Genomic DNA, 16,615 nt, shown 5'->3' on the forward strand with positions numbered 1-16,615 from the left:
AAGCCTTTCTCAGCTCAGTTTTACAATTGGCAGTTTGGCCAACACCCAAGGTTAATTAAAAACTGGAGACTCTCCCAGCAGTGGTCCTTATGTTATTTTTATCCCATTCAGCCAGGAATGAACAACGTGCTGGACTATGGCCTGGACCGAGTGACCAATCCGAATGAAGTTCAGGTAAACCAGGTAGGTCTCCACTGCATCCTTTGGGCAGGGCCTGGGTCACGTTTTAGGCTGGGAAAGTGTCCACCTGTCTTTTGTCTAGCTGTGTCTGTTGGGGCAATAGTATCTGCCCTTCAAGATTGCTTCAGCAAGGAGGACATTGCCTCCATGATATCAGTGTTGGGGACAGGGAGGCCCCTGCGTAAAGACAGACAAGAGGTCCGGGTGCAGGTCAAAGCAGATGGAATCTAGATGAGTGGTTGTCAGGCTTTTGGGAGTCACTTTCCCCCTTTGAAGGTCTAATGAAAGTTACGAAACACTCTGCCCAAAGATGCACAGACAATCCGCATCCAATCCCAGCCAGTTCCCTGGCTCCCTGAAGCTGGTGGGCCCCAGGCTTAAAACCCTCCCATCAACTTGGGGTTAAACTTGCCTCCACAGGACAGGACCTGGAATGCCACACTTTTTTTGCATCCCAAGAGGGTAGGAATCTTTGCAAAGATTCTCCTAGGCTTTTGTTTTAAAAGGACCGTGTCCCCAAATACAGCCACTGTTTATGATGGGTGGCCAGTTTCCTGTGATGGTTTCCTATTTAAAGCAATGCAATTCGTAAGCTGTTGAAACAGTGAGCGTCCCGGTTAGGGTCGCCCATCCCTGACACTGTTGTTTTGAGCTTTCCTGCTACGGTGGGATGTTTGGCAGCATCTTGGTCTCTGCCCACCGGGTGCCAGTAGCACCGTGCCTTTCCCTGCCCACCTCCCAGTCCTGACGGTAAAAAAAATGTCTCCAGACTTCGTCCCATGTACCATGGGGCACAAAATTGCCCCGGCTGAGAACCACCGACCCCAGTAAACCAGCCTAAACCCCATTTCAACTATTCTTAGATGGTTTCATGGATTTCTGCCTAATGCTGACTTTGGTCAGCAAGGGGTCAGTGACCTCTGTAGACTAGTGTAGAATTTGGAAGCTTTGGCAATGCCTGAAGGCCTGGGTGGGAGCCAGGAGGGATGTGTCCCAGAAGGAGGGAGAAGGAAGTTAATGGGCAAAGAGAAAGAAGCAGGAAAACGGTGGCCGCGAGGCAGCTCTGGGACATGTATACTTTTGCCCTCTGGGACCCAGACTTCACAATGGCTGTGGGGGCCCCCACCAGTGCGTGAGACAGATGCCCAGGTTTAGGGATGGAGTCCATCTGAAGAGAGACTTTGCATCCCCCAAGGATGTCACCTGGGGGTGGGGGCCATGCTGAGTCCCTTGCCCACAGCTCCCAGCGATCCTTTCTTTGATGCACGCATGGCACTGTCAGCCTTCAGCAGCCTTTTCCGTGTTTCCCCCGTCAGATGACAGATAATTGCTGAGGCCTTGTCGCTTTGGTTGCCATGGAAACAGTCATCAAGGCAAATAACTGAACCTGGCTGGGAGACTTTTTTTTTAAATGGGTAGCTGACAGCTCTGGAAACCTCCGCCGTGGAGGCAGGGAGGGCAGAGGTGGAAGGCACAGCGCCGGCCGGCTCCGAGGAGAGGGCGCCTTCTGGCTTCCAGCCCCATTTCTGGCCGGAGGTGGGCGATTCCGCCCACCCAGAGCCGGTGTGCGTGGGACAGAGGGCTGTGTCCACCGTGCTGCTGTTGGGCACAGGCCTGCTTTTACCTCTGCTTACCATCGTCTTCTCTGTCTCTCTCTCTCTCCCCCACCAGCTCCCCTCCTCCTGTCTGCCTTCGGCTGCCGTGCAGTGTTAAGAAGAACTAAGAACCGTAATTCCAGTGCAGGAAGGCGGGAGCCTCCTGCCGGTCCCCTCAGCCAGCCCCAGCGAGGGTTAGGGAAATAGAGGCTGCCACTGTGCTGCAGGGTCTTGCCCATTCGCCACATTTCCCCAGTCTGGCTCAGTGTCCCCCGTTTTTCCGGGTTCGTCTGCCCTGAGAGGAGGGGGTGCCGGACCGTGACGTGCCCCCGAGAGGCCCTGGGAGAGCAGAGGTTTCAGGGTTTTGTTTCCTCTCGGAGAAGAGCTCCTGGTGCTGGTTTGGAGGGAGAGGCCACTGCAGAGCATTAGTCAGTTCGTGAAAACACACTCATTTTCCTTAAATGGAGGCAAATAAGCCCCAGAGTTAAACACCACCTAGTGTGAGAGAGGAAGCTGCTGGGGTGGCAGGTGTCTAGGGGTGAGCCGCGTCTTCAGGCGGATGGCCACTGTTGGGCGTGGCTGCCCGGCCCTGGGAGGAACTGGCGGGGGGGGGGCGGGGGGGGGGCCCAGGGCCACAGCCCGAGAGGGCGCCCTCTCTCAGGCCTGATGTCTCAAGGCTTCCCGGGGTGCCAAGCATGTGCAGCCCCCAGTTTCCCTTATTTTGGAGAGCATTTGGCTCTGAAGTGAGAGACTGGGGGGCAGCGGGGCAGAGGTGTGCCCCAGGCTGGCCCTTCCCCCCCCGACCCCAACCAGGTTACCGTGGTCATTCAGTGATGTGGTCACTTAGTGAGGAGAGCCAGGGCAGTGTGCCGAAGACAGCTTTGACTTTGAGAATGGGCCCCACCCAGCTCTGCCAGTCCCTGGCTGTGTGATCTTGGACATGTTCCCATGCCATTCAAAGCCTCGGTTTCCTCATCTATAAAATGGGCATAACGATAGCTCCTTCTGCAGAGAATTACACGAGACATTGACGCTGAAGTGTCTAGGAGGGTATCTGACATGCAGAGACACCCGGCAGACACCAGCTGCTGCTGCTGCTGTAAGATCGTTGGGCTGCGAGAGAGACGACAGTTTAGAGGGCCCTGTAGGCCCCAGGCCCTGTTTTGTGGGGCTGTCTCCTCCTCTGCCCTTACACCTTCTCGTACTTCTATCCCCGTTGGAGCTGGAGCAGGGAAGGGACACACACATTTCAGCCTCCTTCCCTCGTCTGATGAACGGCTGCCGGAATGGCGGTTTCCCAGGACATGTGCACTGACTGGTGTTCAGGGACACGATGGGGGTCCAGCTCCGCAGTGTCAGTACTGTGTTCTGCAGAACCCTCGGCCTGGAGCCCCCAGTGAGGGACAGCCCCCATGCACGCCCACCAGCTGGGGACAGGCAGCTTTCTTCCTGTGGCTGCTGTGGGACTGGTGCTGGCTGAGAAGGGACGGCTCTTAGGGCTGACAGTTGCTGACAGCTCCTTGCATGCCAGGGACATGGGGCAAAGTGGCTCACACCTGGTCACAGCCTAGTTAGGACTCACAGCTGCCTTCAAGGTCACGAGTTTTAGTAGCGTGCCTGCTGCATTGTTGAGGAGACAGAGAGAGTAAGCAACTCAGCCAAGACACATGGCTCAGAAATGGGGAAGCTGGGATTTGAACCTTGGTTCATGGTTACCTAAGCCCAGTCCATATCCTGCCTGATGTGTTCTATTGTCCATTGGTGGCTTCTAGGAGCTTTGCTGGATTTCACGACATTTGCACGACAAAACAAATGGAGATGTTGAGCAGTTGGCCCAAGCTGGCTCAGCCAGGATTCGAATTTAGGTCTTGCCAGTTCTACAGCTCCTGCAGTTCCCCCATACCATCATTACCCCTCCCTCTGCAGCCACGCCCTTGGGCCCCGCACGCAGGGCCAGTCTCTTGGCAGGTGGCTTGTTCTCAGTCCACAGCTCCACACTCAGTGGGCCCTGCTCTGTGTTTAATGTTCAGCTCTCACCATCTTAAAATTCTTATACTTTTTTGAACAAGAGGCCTGCATTTTTATTTTGCACCATATCCTCCAAATTGTGCTGTCTCTCCTGCCTTGGCCTGAGCAGGAAGGATGCGGCAGGCCAGGTGTTTCAGAGGACTGCAACCTTGAACTCTTGTCTCCTTGCACCGCTTGCCACCTGCCTCCCATCTCGTCTCTCCTGCATTGCATTACTCATGTCAGTTCTGAATTTCCAGGTTTCTTTTTGTTGTTGTTCATTTTTATTTATTGATTTTTTTTAAAGAGAGAGAGAGAGACAGGGAGGTTGGGGGAGAGAGAGACACTGATTTGTTGTTTCACTTATTTGTGCATCCATTGGTTGGTTCTTGCATGGGTCCTGACTGGGGACTGAACCTGCAACCTTGGCGTACGGGGTGATGCACTAACCAACTGAGCTAGCCTGCCAGGGCCCCTGAATTTCCTGATTTCTGACTTCTGATTCTCTCTGTGCTCTCAGTGTTTGGGACCCCGGTTCCCCAGGCTTCTCCCCATCTTGTGTTTTGCCCGTGGCTTGCCCGTCCTGCACTTCTTGTCTCTGTGGGTTCCTGTGTGCTGCCTGCTCTGCTCAGAGAAGGGTCCTTGCTTCTCTCAGTTCTGGGCTCCACGCTCCCGTCCACAGGGACTCGGGGCCTCTCAGGTCGCTGCCCTGACCCCTCCCGCCTCCCTGTGATTATTGTCCGCAGCCTGCATCTGGCTTTAAGGCCAGCGAGTGGGCCACAGAGCTGTGTAAACAAGTTCTAGATGTGTCCCTATTTGGGCAAGTCTGCAAGTGAAAAATAAGTTAGAATCCCAAGAATGCAGAGCATTTGAAGATTCCTTAGACTGAGGGGCTTACTGTACAAAGTGTTGCCCAGATGAGAAGCGACCACTCCCAGAGGGCCAGCTCTGAGAAAGCAGGGGGTTTGTGCATGAATTCCAGGGTACAAGAAATGTTTATTTCTTATTTTATCATCAGGCAGTTTTCTCTGAATTGCTTAGAAGCATGTGTGTGTTTTAACAGCTTCCATTTATTTTAAGTTAACATTTCTTATGGCCTTTGGCTAAGTCATAATTTTGGTAGGTTTATGAGATTTGGTAAATAAAAATACAGGGTGCCCAGTTACATTTGAATTTCGGATGCACAACAAATGAACTTTTTTAGTATATGCATGTCCCAAACGTGGCATGGGCCTCCTTGCGTTTTGTCTTGTATGGTGGACCAAAACCCTGCTGTGCACAGCCTCAGCAGCAGTGTGTCAGCCCTCGGTCACTGGCCACTGCCTGTGGAGTGTCTGCTTCGTGCCAGTTACCGGTCTATTGTCTCAGTCAATCCCTTGTTTTCTACCCACTTTTACAAATGAGAAAATAGAGGCTTTGAATTGCTAAAAAAACAAACAAACAAAACCTCATCCAAAGTCACGTTAGCCAATAAGTGACAGCCCCAGGATTTTGCCCGTGGTCTGAGTCCCAAACCCACACCCTTCCTTCCACCCCACCTTCCCATCAGCTTTTTTCTCTATCTTTCAGAGAAGTCAGAACCCTCGTGCCCACTGCCCTGTATGCCCACAGAGGGCCCGGTGTGTCAGCCTATAGGAGGCTGATCTCATGCACAGCTATTTTTAAAGCTAGAAACAAATGCTGAGATCCACACGGACACTCCACGGTGGAGCTGGGAAGCCTCAGATTCAGCTGAATCCTATGATTAGAGAGCTCACGGCAGCCTGATTCCCAGAAGATAGCTGGTAATTCTGGGAACCCAAACCCAGCAGCAAACCACACCACCCCATGCAGGGCCCTAAAAGGGTAATAAAAGCCAATGAAGTGCATTAAAATATGAAAAATTTTAAACCCTGAAGATTGAGATAATGGCTCTGGAAACACACATTTTTAGGCCAAAGTCAGACCACGCAAGGTAGACCAGAAATAACTTGCAGGGACAGCTCCCCACGGAGCCCGGAGAACATCAGGGCAGACTGAGAGGCTGGCTCATTCGCGCGTGCCCGTCCACTCAGGAGCTCCGAGGCCACGGAACAGGAAGTCTGACCTCGGGTACCAGGCACTTTGAAGGAGGGTGTTTGGAACGGCGGCTGCTGAGCGCAGGCCTAGCACATTTGCCATCGTAGTTTACCGTCAGCACTGCCTCCCCCACCCCCAGCTCGGCTGAGATGTTACTGACATGTAATGTGTGTAAGTTTGCGGTGTACAAAGTGATGATTAGATACATGTATACACTGCAAAGTGATTACCACGGTAAGGCTAGTTAACACCTCCATCCCTCGAATAATTGTGACTGTGTGTGTGTTGATAACATTGAAGATCTACTCTTAACAACTTGCAAGTCAGTAACTTGAAGTATTGCTAATTATCGTCACCATGCTGTGCCTTAGATCCCCAGATCTTATTCATCTTACAGCTGGGAGTTTGTTTTATCGTCACTAGTGTTAATTACAGAGTTTCCTGTGTTCGTGTTGCATCTTGGGATTGGGGCTCCAGCTCTCTTCATGGTAATTTCACTTGAAACGGCTGGACAGAGTCATTCTGTTTTGCATGGTTCTCAGCTTCAGGGCAAAGAGGAAACTGGTGACGAGAACAGGCTATTTTGTTTCTCATGGACCCCTCCTCAGCTTCACCAAGGGCAGGTCTGGGTTTGAATCTTGGCTCAACCACTTACTAACTGGGGTATGTTGAAAAAGTTGCCCATAATCTATTATAGTTTCGGAGCTGAAGATCAGAATAATAAAACCTCCCTTGCTGACACTTGGTAAGGGCTCCAAGAGGCATAAATTGCTTTGTATGAATTGCTAAGTGGTTACTGTTTTGCAACAGTCCAGCTTCCCCTTCTAGCAGAGGGCAGAGACCTGTAGATACTATTTTTAATCTACTTCAGTGGACTCTGACAGAAGCATCTGCTTGCATTGGGTTTGCATGCAAATCTGCTGTAGCCTCCTGGTCCTTTTCTACCTGAAATATGTGTCTTCTAAAATGGCGCCTTATGGGAACAAATAATCAGTGCGGCTGCCAAAATATTTGAAGCATTTAGGTAGTGTCTTCAACTTTTTAAGTGGAAAACCATTCTACTAAGCTTAGAATACAACTACATTTTTGTGGGGAGGGGGCTTCTGAGCACACGGCAGTCCTCGTCTAGTTAGTATTTATTGAACATCTACTCTGCACCAGATATGATACTAGGGAAGGTACACTGGCTTGTCCTGCTCTTAATGGTGCCTGGTTGGTGATTTGTTTATCAAACAGAGTCACACAAAGAGAGATATAATTACCATAGTGATAAATGCCATGAAGAGGAAGTCAGGGTGTGTGTGAGTCAAAAACAAGAGATATCGAAAATAAGAGAAGTACCTGAGCTTTACCTTTCGCAGGTAATTCTCTTCAACTCCCACCCAGGAAAAGGATTTCCTGTGAAAAGAAGTGACATAAAAGCAATTTAATGAAACAAAGTAAAACCCTGCATAGGTTAGAGAGATGAGTATGCGGCATTCTAGATCGGACCCTCCTGGCCCATACGCCCTTGTCCATGGGCCTGTAGTTATTTTGCTACCTGGCTCAGGAAAATAGTGTCCTCCTTGGTCTTTTGACTCTGTTCCAAGTAAAGACCTGGCTGTGTTCAGCAGCAGGGAGATGAGCAGCCAGGAGCTAAGGTGATCAACCTGGAGTATAAGAGTCGGCACCCAGCAGCCCCTGGGCACAACTAGGAGAACCGAGGCTGGAGTCACCAACTGCGCCCAACCTCCCAGAGCTGCAGGGAGCAGCGCAGTGTCACCGTGGGAGCATGTCAGACTGTAGACGACATTAGTAAGACACAGGTCTGAACGGTTTCCAGGAGCTTCTAAGAACCCAGACGTGCCGTCCCTTTGGGAGCCACCCCCTCTCTGCCACAACCAAACAAGTCCAGCGAGGGGCCTCCCTGCCACCGGTCCCTGGTGTGAACTCGCTCCGGCAGCTTCACTGAGAGCGTGGGGCCTGAGCTGATCTTCACGTCAGGGTTCAGTTCTGGGATTCAGCGTTCAGTGGGTGCTGGTTTGGAGTCTTTCAGTCGTGTGCTTTGTCTTTGGCAATGTGACTCTTTCGCCCCACGTGGGGTGCTGGTCAGGTTGTGATGAAGCCCCAGGGGATGCGTCTCACCACTCGCTGGCTTGTCTCCTGGGAGATGAGGCGATGTGGACTCTCAAGCTCCACACTGGTTCCTGTCTTCATCTCCCATCCCATCGAGGCCGGAACTGTAGGCACGGCGGTAGAGGGGGACCAGTTTCAAGCTTAGCCTTTCATTCACCTTGGCTTTGGGGAGAGCAGGGTAAGGTTATAGGCGTGAATCATAGCCTTCCCTTTAGCAGATCTTGTGGTTCATCCGATTCTCTGATAGTTGTGTAGAAGAGGGTGGAGATGGTGGTGAGGGGAAGTTCTGTCTTTTAAGTAGGAAAAGATGGGCAGTTTTCTCATGGGGGATGCATTTTTATTTTTCAGACGACTCTCTGAACTGTAATGATTTAGTGACATCTGTTTAATGGTACTGGCTTCTTTGTTTTACAGAAACAAACAATCACTGCTGTCAAAAAAGAGGTAATTAAGTCTCTGGTTCTAGGGAAGTTGGATTTTAAGCCCTCTAACCAATTATGTGTACTTTGGCTGTGTGCTCTGCACTCAGTAATGAAACGAAAGCCACGTGCAAAGTTCGAGGGACTGTTCACAAGCCGATGAACAGCGGAGACTGGCGCAGCATCGTCTCGAGGTTTGCAGGGGCTGGTGCTGAGACGCGGGCTGTGTCCCCCTGGCAGGCGCCGCTCTGTGGGATGGGCGAGCACAGGCTGTGGTGTCTGCGCCCCCACCCGGCCCCTGCTCCTGCGGCGACAGGGCTGTTCAGAGCCCGCCCAAGGTGGCCGTTACCTACTTTGGCAGATCTTATATCCAGGGCCCAGGACAGAGCCCTGGTGACCGTTGGCTATCGAGGCTAGATCTGCTTGGCTACAGATCAGTCCCCATGTCTCGGTTTAATGCTCCTTAGAACTTTTTTTTTTCAATTAGTGCCTTTTCCCAGACCAACGCATGATGGTTTAAGGAGGCCCCTGATCTGGCGTTTGGGGTCTCCCATCGACTGTGGGTACTGAGGTGTCTGCCTTGAGGGGATGGAATGGGGTGCTGTGACGGACGGATGGCTTCTAGTTCTGGAGGTCACATGGAAATATCAGTGTCAGTGACACTCCAGGGAGGGGCAGTGGGACATCTTCTAATGCCTGTGTCTCTTCCAGATCATGTACTACCAGCAGGCCTTACTGAGGTCCACCGTGAAGTCCTCCGTGTCCCTCGGAGGGTATGTTCCTCACTTGTTGGTCTGGGTGGCAGATAGGCAAGAAGAGAGCTTTTGCTTTAAGGCAAACTAGAGATCCTAGTGAACTCCAAGGGACAAAGCGGTCTCTTGGGGGTTGTTACCAGCTGCTCACTCAGTGCAAGTCACCAGGTCTCATCTCGGGTAAGGCAAAGTCAGGAGTGGGCGAGGCCCTGGCCAAGCCTGTCACCTGTCTCGGAAGCCACCGCTGTGTGGGTGGGAGGTGGGGAGAGTTCACAGACTGGACCCTACGGGGACCCCTGAGACCTGGTGTTCCCAACATCACCCATTCAAATTAATCAGGGATATGTGGGTTATGTTACAGAGTCAATTACTATTTTAATGTCTGTGATTTCATTTGAAACCTAGTCAGGATACATTGGCAATATAGGTTTGGTTTATTGAACGTTGTTCAGGCTTTCTTGACCCAGTCCCCCGAGGACGTTATTTGAGAGGCACTACAGTGTTTGGGGTCATGCTACAAGGCCCAGAGCCTGCAGTGTTGGTGGGATAGGCACAGAGAAATCTGGAAGGGACTGGGCTGGGACACAGCATTCCATTTCACAAGCACAGCGGGGACAGAGTTTTGTCCCATACCTGCACTCTGAGTGCTGTTGGAGCAGTTTCCCGAGAAGACAGCCATCAGCAGGTAACTGAACCGGCAGGAAAAGGAGGGCAGGCAGGTCAGTCCACTGGAGCTTGGACCCAGTCTGGGGGCCTGACCGCCCAGGAGGCCGCTTCCCACTCGCCTTCCAGGATCGTCAAGTACAGCGAGCAGTTCTCGTCCAACGACGCCCTCATGTCCGGCTGCCTCCCCAGCAACCCCTGGATCACAGACGACACCCAGTTCTGGGATCTAAATGCCAAGTTGTATGTATCTGATACGTTGGCTTTTAAAAAATAGCTTTTTATTTCCCAAGTCAATTTTTTTTTACTGTATTCATAGACCCCTACCGCAGTCACCACAAGCAGGTCCTCCCCGCCCTCGGGGTGGCCGGCTCCTAGCATCGGGCCCAGGGGACTTGTCCGGGGATGCATCTTCCTGACAAGCGGTGGCTGGCATTGAACATTTGCTCAGACATGAGGGTGGGGGAGGACTGGGGGGAGGTCTGGGCTGTGGGCCTCACGGAGGCGAGCAGGGAGCCAAAGGCCCTCGCCCTACCCAGGCCGCCACCCGGCACAGCCCGGGTGTCGGGTGCTTTTATGAACTGTCGTCCCCACAGGGTGGAAATCCCAACCAAGATGCGAGTGGAACGGTGGGCCATCAACTTCAGTGAACTGATCCGAGACCCCAAGGGTCGACAAAGCTTCCAGTACTTCCTCAAGAAAGAGTTCAGTGGTGGGTCTTTGATTTTTCTTAACAAAGAATCTACTTCTAGAAGAGACTTTACTTCTAGGGTTCCCAAGGGGGCCTCACAGTTGAGGGGAAAATTTCATTCGCTCACATTAGTGTCACTTACCTTTCCAAGCACCCCATCCTCTCCGGCGCCCCCACTTCCTCACCCCGATCCTGGGGTCCCCAGCCCAAGAGCTCCCGTGGCCACTGCCGCTGCCGATGCAGCTCCTGGGGAAAACCGGACGAGAAGGGGCCCGGAAGGCAGGCTCCCTCTTTTCGTTCCACAGCCTGACCTTCTCCAGCTCAGTGCCTGTCTACCCTGGCTGCACGTTCGGCTCACCTGGGGATATTTTAAAGCATGCTTGCCTGGGTCCCATCCCCAGAAGTTCCTTTTTAATTCATTTGGGGTGGAATTTCCCAAGGTTTGAACACTCCTCAGGTGATTCTAACGTGTGGCCATGATTAAGAGCTGCCCTCCTGGTCAGCTTCCGTCTGGGCCCTTGGAGGGTGCGATTTTACTGGAGTGGGTGGCGCCACATTTTAGATACACCCCACCCTGGCAGGGCTCTTGCACAGCCGACACTTGCAACTCCTTCAATATCCAACACTGAGAAACATGTGGGAAAACCAAAGGCCAGCCAGGACCAATTACATTAGGCTGAGCGTTCCATCGGCTTCCACATTTATATTGAACCATTTACTTTGTGGGGCTCATTTACTCCTTACCAAGTCCCCAGCTGTGGGGATTGTCCCATCGGAGCCTCAGCACTCAGCGGCTTATTCCCCGAGACCCATTTGCCTGTGTGGGGTTGTTCCTGAAACTAACCCCATGGGACATGCCATTAACTGGTGTGACCTCCTGATGCAACACATTACAATATAATATGGATTTTTGACGATCCTTCTAAGTACACCTAATTGCCATGATATAACAAAACCCAGTTATAGGTGGATGGGAAAGGAGACCCAAGCTACTAGCGAATGAGTGGATAGGGTGCCATCTAGTGGCAAAGTCACAAACCACACCCTGAGTTGATCTCACCCAGGCATCACTTAGTAACAAAATCTGTGGAGAAGGTTCCCCTGCATTATTGAAATGATACACTTGGTGATCATCTCACGACACTCCTGAGGCTTCAGGTATGAGCAGGGCAGATGAATCATCAGTTTTCTCATTTAATTAAAGACATTTTAAAATTGGGATATACCATAACTTCACATACCAAATAATTCACATGCCATCATCCACATACCCTTTTAAAGTGTACAGTTCAGTGCCTTTAGTTTATTCACAGAGTGGTGCAACCATTACCACTATGTAATTGTAGAACACGCTCACCACCTCCGAGAGAAAGCCTTCACCCATTAGAGGTCATTTTCTATACTTCTCTCTTCCTCTGTTCCCCACTTCCTCCCTACCCCCAGCCCTAGGCAACTGCTAATCTACTTTTTATTTTAATAGATTTGCCTATTATGGACACTTCATATAAATGGAATCATAAAACATGTGTTCTTTTGTCTCCTCTTACTTAGCACAGTGTTTTCAAGGTTCATCCATGTTGTAGCATATAAAACAATGCCTCATTGCTTTTCACGACAGAATGATATTTCATTGTGTGGACAGGCTGCATTTTGTTTATCCACTCGGCAGCTGGTGGACATTTGGGCTGTTTCAACTTTCGGGCTATTGTGAATAATGCTGCTGTAAACATTCATGTATACCTTTTTCATGCTCATTTAATCTTTTTAGTGGTAAAGTATTCATAACATACAGTTTTCCATTTTGACCACGTGAAGTGCACAGCCCTGTGGCATTAAGTACGCTCACACTGATGGGCAACCATCCCCAGCATCTGTCCCCAGAACCTTTCATCATCCCCCTGAGCCTCTGTCCCCATAAACACCAAGTCCTCATCTGCCCCTCCCCCCAGCTCCCCGCAGCCACCACTCTGCCTTCGGCGTCTGTGAGTCCATATTTCTAGGTGCCTCATATAAGTGGCATCACACGGTGCTTGTGCTTTTGAGTTGGCTTATTCCATTTAGCATAGTGTCGTCAGGGCCCATCCAAGCTGTACTTTGTGCCAGAATTTTGTTCCCTTTTAAGGCTGGATGACATTCTGCTGTGTGCACACACTACATTGTGTTTATCCATCCCTCCATGGTTGGGCATTTGGTTTGCTCCCACCTTTTGGCTAGTGTGAATAATTTTCACTTAATTTTAGCCTCAAGCAGTGAACCCCTTTTGCTCTGGGCCCACGTTGCACCTGGTGGGAGATGGATCGCACGCCCCTGTTTACTCATGCCTGCGGTCTCAAGGACAACCTGATGTTTGGGCGGAAGAGGATGGATCTCTGTAGACCTCTGGGAAGACGTCAGTCAGCTTAGAACTGTGCACCCTTTCGATCTGAAACACCTGGGGCTTTCAAAAATACTGTGGAAGGAGAGGAGGGATCTTCTCTTGTCCAATTCCCCACATAGAGCCATTCTGTGATTCACACATACACACAAGTACACCCATGCACATACATGCACACACACCCATGTACCCAAAGGCACCCACCTCTGGCTCAGGTAACTGACCCTCGGTTAAGTCCCCTAATGTAGCCAGGGCTTCCCCGACCTGAGAGCCAGTCTCTCAGCATCGCTGCTTGAGCAGCCTCTCTGTTAGGACCTTGAGCTGCAATATGCTCTGTGAGGGGCTCTCAAGGACGGGGCCTCTAGGCACAAAGGAGGCAGAGATCACATGCAGTCACTGAACACGTGTGGAGGAAATGAGGCCCTTCATGGAGAAAACCTATCGCATAACGACACTTGTTTACAAGCCAGGCACATGCGGACCTGTTCCAGCATGTCTGCTATGGCTGACTTCTGGGACAAAGAAGAGCACAGCAGCCTCAGGGTGGGGGGGCTGACGTGCCCCCTTGGGGACACAGCAGCGATCATAGTTGATGCACAGAGCCGCAAACATGGCTATGCCGACGTGGTTCATCCCACGGAGCACGCGCACAGCAGTGCCAGGGGACTGTGCCCTCCGGGCTCCGGGACGCTGCTTTGGCCAGCCCCTCAGCCTGCCGTGGCTTGCTTTGTAGAAGGAGATGTTCTCCATGCCAGGGAGCTGACTCCATCCCAGCTAACCCATTTCTTTTCTTTTCTCTTTTCTTCTCCCCACTTGTTTCCCGTCTGGCTTTCATCTGTGTGGACCCCTCCGCCCTGGGCAGGGGAGAATCTGGGGTTCTGGGAAGCCTGTGAGGATCTGAAGTATGGAGATCAGTCCAAGGTCAAGGAGAAAGCCGAGGAGATTTACAAGTGAGGATTAGCCACTTCGTTGGAGGCCCCCCACCCGCCCCCACACCTGCCATGCTATAAATAGCTCACTGCTGCTGCTGTGGAAGGTCCCCCTGATCCTGGGGAATGTGCTCAGGGCTTAAAAAAGCCAGCTGCCCTGAATTACAATGCCTTGTCTTTGACTAAACCCCCTTAGGTCTCTTGAGGGGGATGTGTGTGTGTGTGTGTGTGTGTGTGTGACAGAGAGAGAGAGAGAGAGAGAGAGAGAATGAATAGGTGAGGTGGGAAAACCGATCCCTCTTCTGGACATCTTAGGGAAGTGAGGCCCGTGAGGGGGAGGGAGGTTCCCCAGGTGTCTGGGACTGTGGGCCCAGCATGGTGTACAAATGCGGGCACCACTCTTATCTTGCAGTCACTGGCTTTCACCCTCACTTGCTCGGTGGAGCAGTAAGTCTGTCCCTCTGCAGGCCTGCCTCTCCTCCAAATTTCCCTGCCGGTTATGCAAGAGCCTAGAGTGTCCATTCAGAAGGGCCAGTCCTGCTTCTGCCGGTGGAGAGGGGAGGGGAGCTGAGGTGCATGGCCGCTGAGGTCTGCACCGTCCCTCCTTCCCCGGCCTGGAGGGTGCTCCTGCCTTGCTGTGGTCACATCCCAGCTGGCCCTCTGCGCTGGTTGTAGTGGGCACCAGTCGTGGGCTCTGCGGGCCCAGTGCTTTCAGTTCACTCAGCCGTGGGTTCCAAAGCCCAGCCGCCACATGGGCGGGAACCGGCGGTCCGCAGCCACCTGCAGTGGGCCGCTGGCCCTAGCCTCTGAGCACTTCCGCCTTTGGGCCCCTGGTCCCCTTCCTTCAAAAGGCCTCAGAATGGACCATCGCAGTTTTCGCAGAGGCACTAACAACACTGAAGAGAGAGCCTCAGGTCTCAGACTCAGAGGCTCCTCTATTATCGCAAAGGTTTCCTCACCTCCTCTCACAGGGGGAAGGTCTGTGCCCGGAGAGAAAGGGGATGTGGGGTGGTTGCCGGTCCAGGAAGGTCCCCCGAAATCCTTCCCCAGGACAGCGGTGTGGACCACCTGGCACCCAGCGGCCCAGGCGCAACTCCTAATTCCAGAAATCTGCTGCCAGGAAACCTGCGGCCTCCACCCCACATCAGCTTCCTCGCCCCCCCCCCCCCCACCCCCAGGTAGTCTTAGCCAGAGTTCCAAAGTTTTCCATGCAGCTTAGGAGGGTGGCGCAATACCCACCGGAGTCTTCTAACCCTCAGGGAGTCACAGCGGGAAACCCGCGGAGCTCCTGAAATGCAGGTGGAGCCACAGGGTCAGGCAGCATGGGTGAGTTGGGTTCCCGCTGGCTCCATTGGTGAGGAGGCCCAGGTCATCAGACCCTCGGGTGCTGGTGTCAGGGGCTGCCTCCCAGCTCAGCCCCCGAGGTCCGTCTCCAAATGCACCTAGACCGGGCCAGGGGACAGCAGCGGCCCTGGAGCTCCTGTGTGGAGGGGTCTTGGCCCGGTCCCGGTGAAGAACGGGGCAGAGGCCTTATGTTGGAGGTGGGGTTCCTCCATCCGTTTTTGCTGTCTCCTGGAGATGGGGACACCGGTTAAACAGGCACGTTCCCAATACTGGCGTGGCTGTTTTCTTGCTTCTGAGAAATGCTGCTTGACAACCTGTTGAAACTCTTACTGTCCCCAAAAGGGACTGCTTTCAACGGGGAGGCCTGAGTCACGCCAGCCCCCGCCTCTGGAGCAGCCGTGCACTGTTCAGTGACCGGCGGGGTGCAGCGGCTCTCGCTAACACTTCCCTCTCCGCCCCAGGCTGTTCCTGGCCCCGGGAGCGAGGCGGTGGATCAACATAGACGGCAAAACCATGGACATCACGGTCAAGGGGCTGAGGCACCCCCACCGCTACGTGCTGGACGCTGCGCAAACCCACATTTACATGCTCATGAAAAAGGTAGGTGCGGGGCAGGTCTTTGCTGATGATCCTCTGGGGCGAGGGAGCCCTTCCCTTCTAGGGGACCTGGAACATTCTTCAGATGGGGGGGCAAAGGGATGTGACGTGGCTGTGGCTTTGCTGGTGTGGGTATGCAGGACGGCCAATTCTCTCTGCCGTCTGTCCCCGGGGCTGGAACCTGCCTGAGCCCCGAGCTCGCCGTCTGGGGAGGCCTGCCTGTGTGTGCATTGCAGTGGGCCTCTCATTGTGCTGAAGCATCACAGGCGGTGATGACATTGGTAATGTAGCTCCAGGAGCTCTTACTGTGAGGGCTTACAAGCTGCAGTCACTGGGCCCAGCACAGACTTGAATCAGACACAACCCACGAGGTAGGAATTGCTTCTCCGGAGTCCAGAGGTTCACTCAGGGTCTCCCCTGGGGTGTCCGCCTGAGTCCAAAGGCCGAGTGCTTCCTCTCTACGGTAGAACCGTGGCAGCTCTGGTGGCCCGGGCCCCGAGCACATGTAACACATTTGGGAGGTCAGTGTGTGTGGTTACCACACACCCTGTGGGAGTTCAGATGGCCTCCCGGATTATTAATAAAAATGAAAATGGTGGAAATTTTCGGGACATTGTTTAAACAAAAAAGACAACCTGAGAGAAAATGAATCACTTAATTCTTTTAACTGTCCTTGAGATGAAAGTTCCATGGTATCTATCACTGTTTTATTTTTTTAATGGTTAAAAATTATTTTTCAAATTTTATATTTCAATGACAGTTTACATTCAGCAGTATTTGAATTAGTCTCAGGTGTACGGCACAGGGTGGGACCGTCACACACTGTACAAAGTGCCCCCCCCCCCCATTCCCAGTTCCCACCTGCCACCATACATCGTGATCGCGTATTAT

At 52.5% G+C, this 16,615-nt stretch overlaps 1 protein-coding gene across 3 annotated transcripts in view; it reads left to right on the forward strand.

Annotated features, from left to right (window-relative positions):
• Nucleotides 1-16,615, forward strand: part of RGS9 (regulator of G protein signaling 9) — a 48,656-nt gene that overhangs the window by 24,310 nt on the left and 7,731 nt on the right. Inside the window, exons 9-15 of one of the 3 annotated variants that reach the window (XM_028519933.2) lie at nt 112-183; nt 8,370-8,399; nt 9,086-9,147; nt 9,919-10,032; nt 10,386-10,501; nt 13,717-13,804; nt 15,589-15,727. In XM_028519933.2, the coding sequence (XP_028375734.2) occupies nt 112-183; nt 8,370-8,399; nt 9,086-9,147; nt 9,919-10,032; nt 10,386-10,501; nt 13,717-13,804; nt 15,589-15,727 (621 nt within the window). The remainder of the gene's footprint in view (nt 1-111; nt 184-8,369; nt 8,400-9,085; nt 9,148-9,918; nt 10,033-10,385; nt 10,502-13,716; nt 13,805-15,588; nt 15,728-16,615) is intronic. The other 2 variants (XM_028519932.2, XM_036033458.1) reach the window with 2 other exon arrangements.

The sequence above is a fragment of the Phyllostomus discolor genome, chromosome 8 (assembly GCF_004126475.2).
Source record: "Phyllostomus discolor isolate MPI-MPIP mPhyDis1 chromosome 8, mPhyDis1.pri.v3, whole genome shotgun sequence".
In the NCBI taxonomy this organism is placed as follows: domain Eukaryota; kingdom Metazoa; phylum Chordata; class Mammalia; order Chiroptera; family Phyllostomidae; genus Phyllostomus; species Phyllostomus discolor.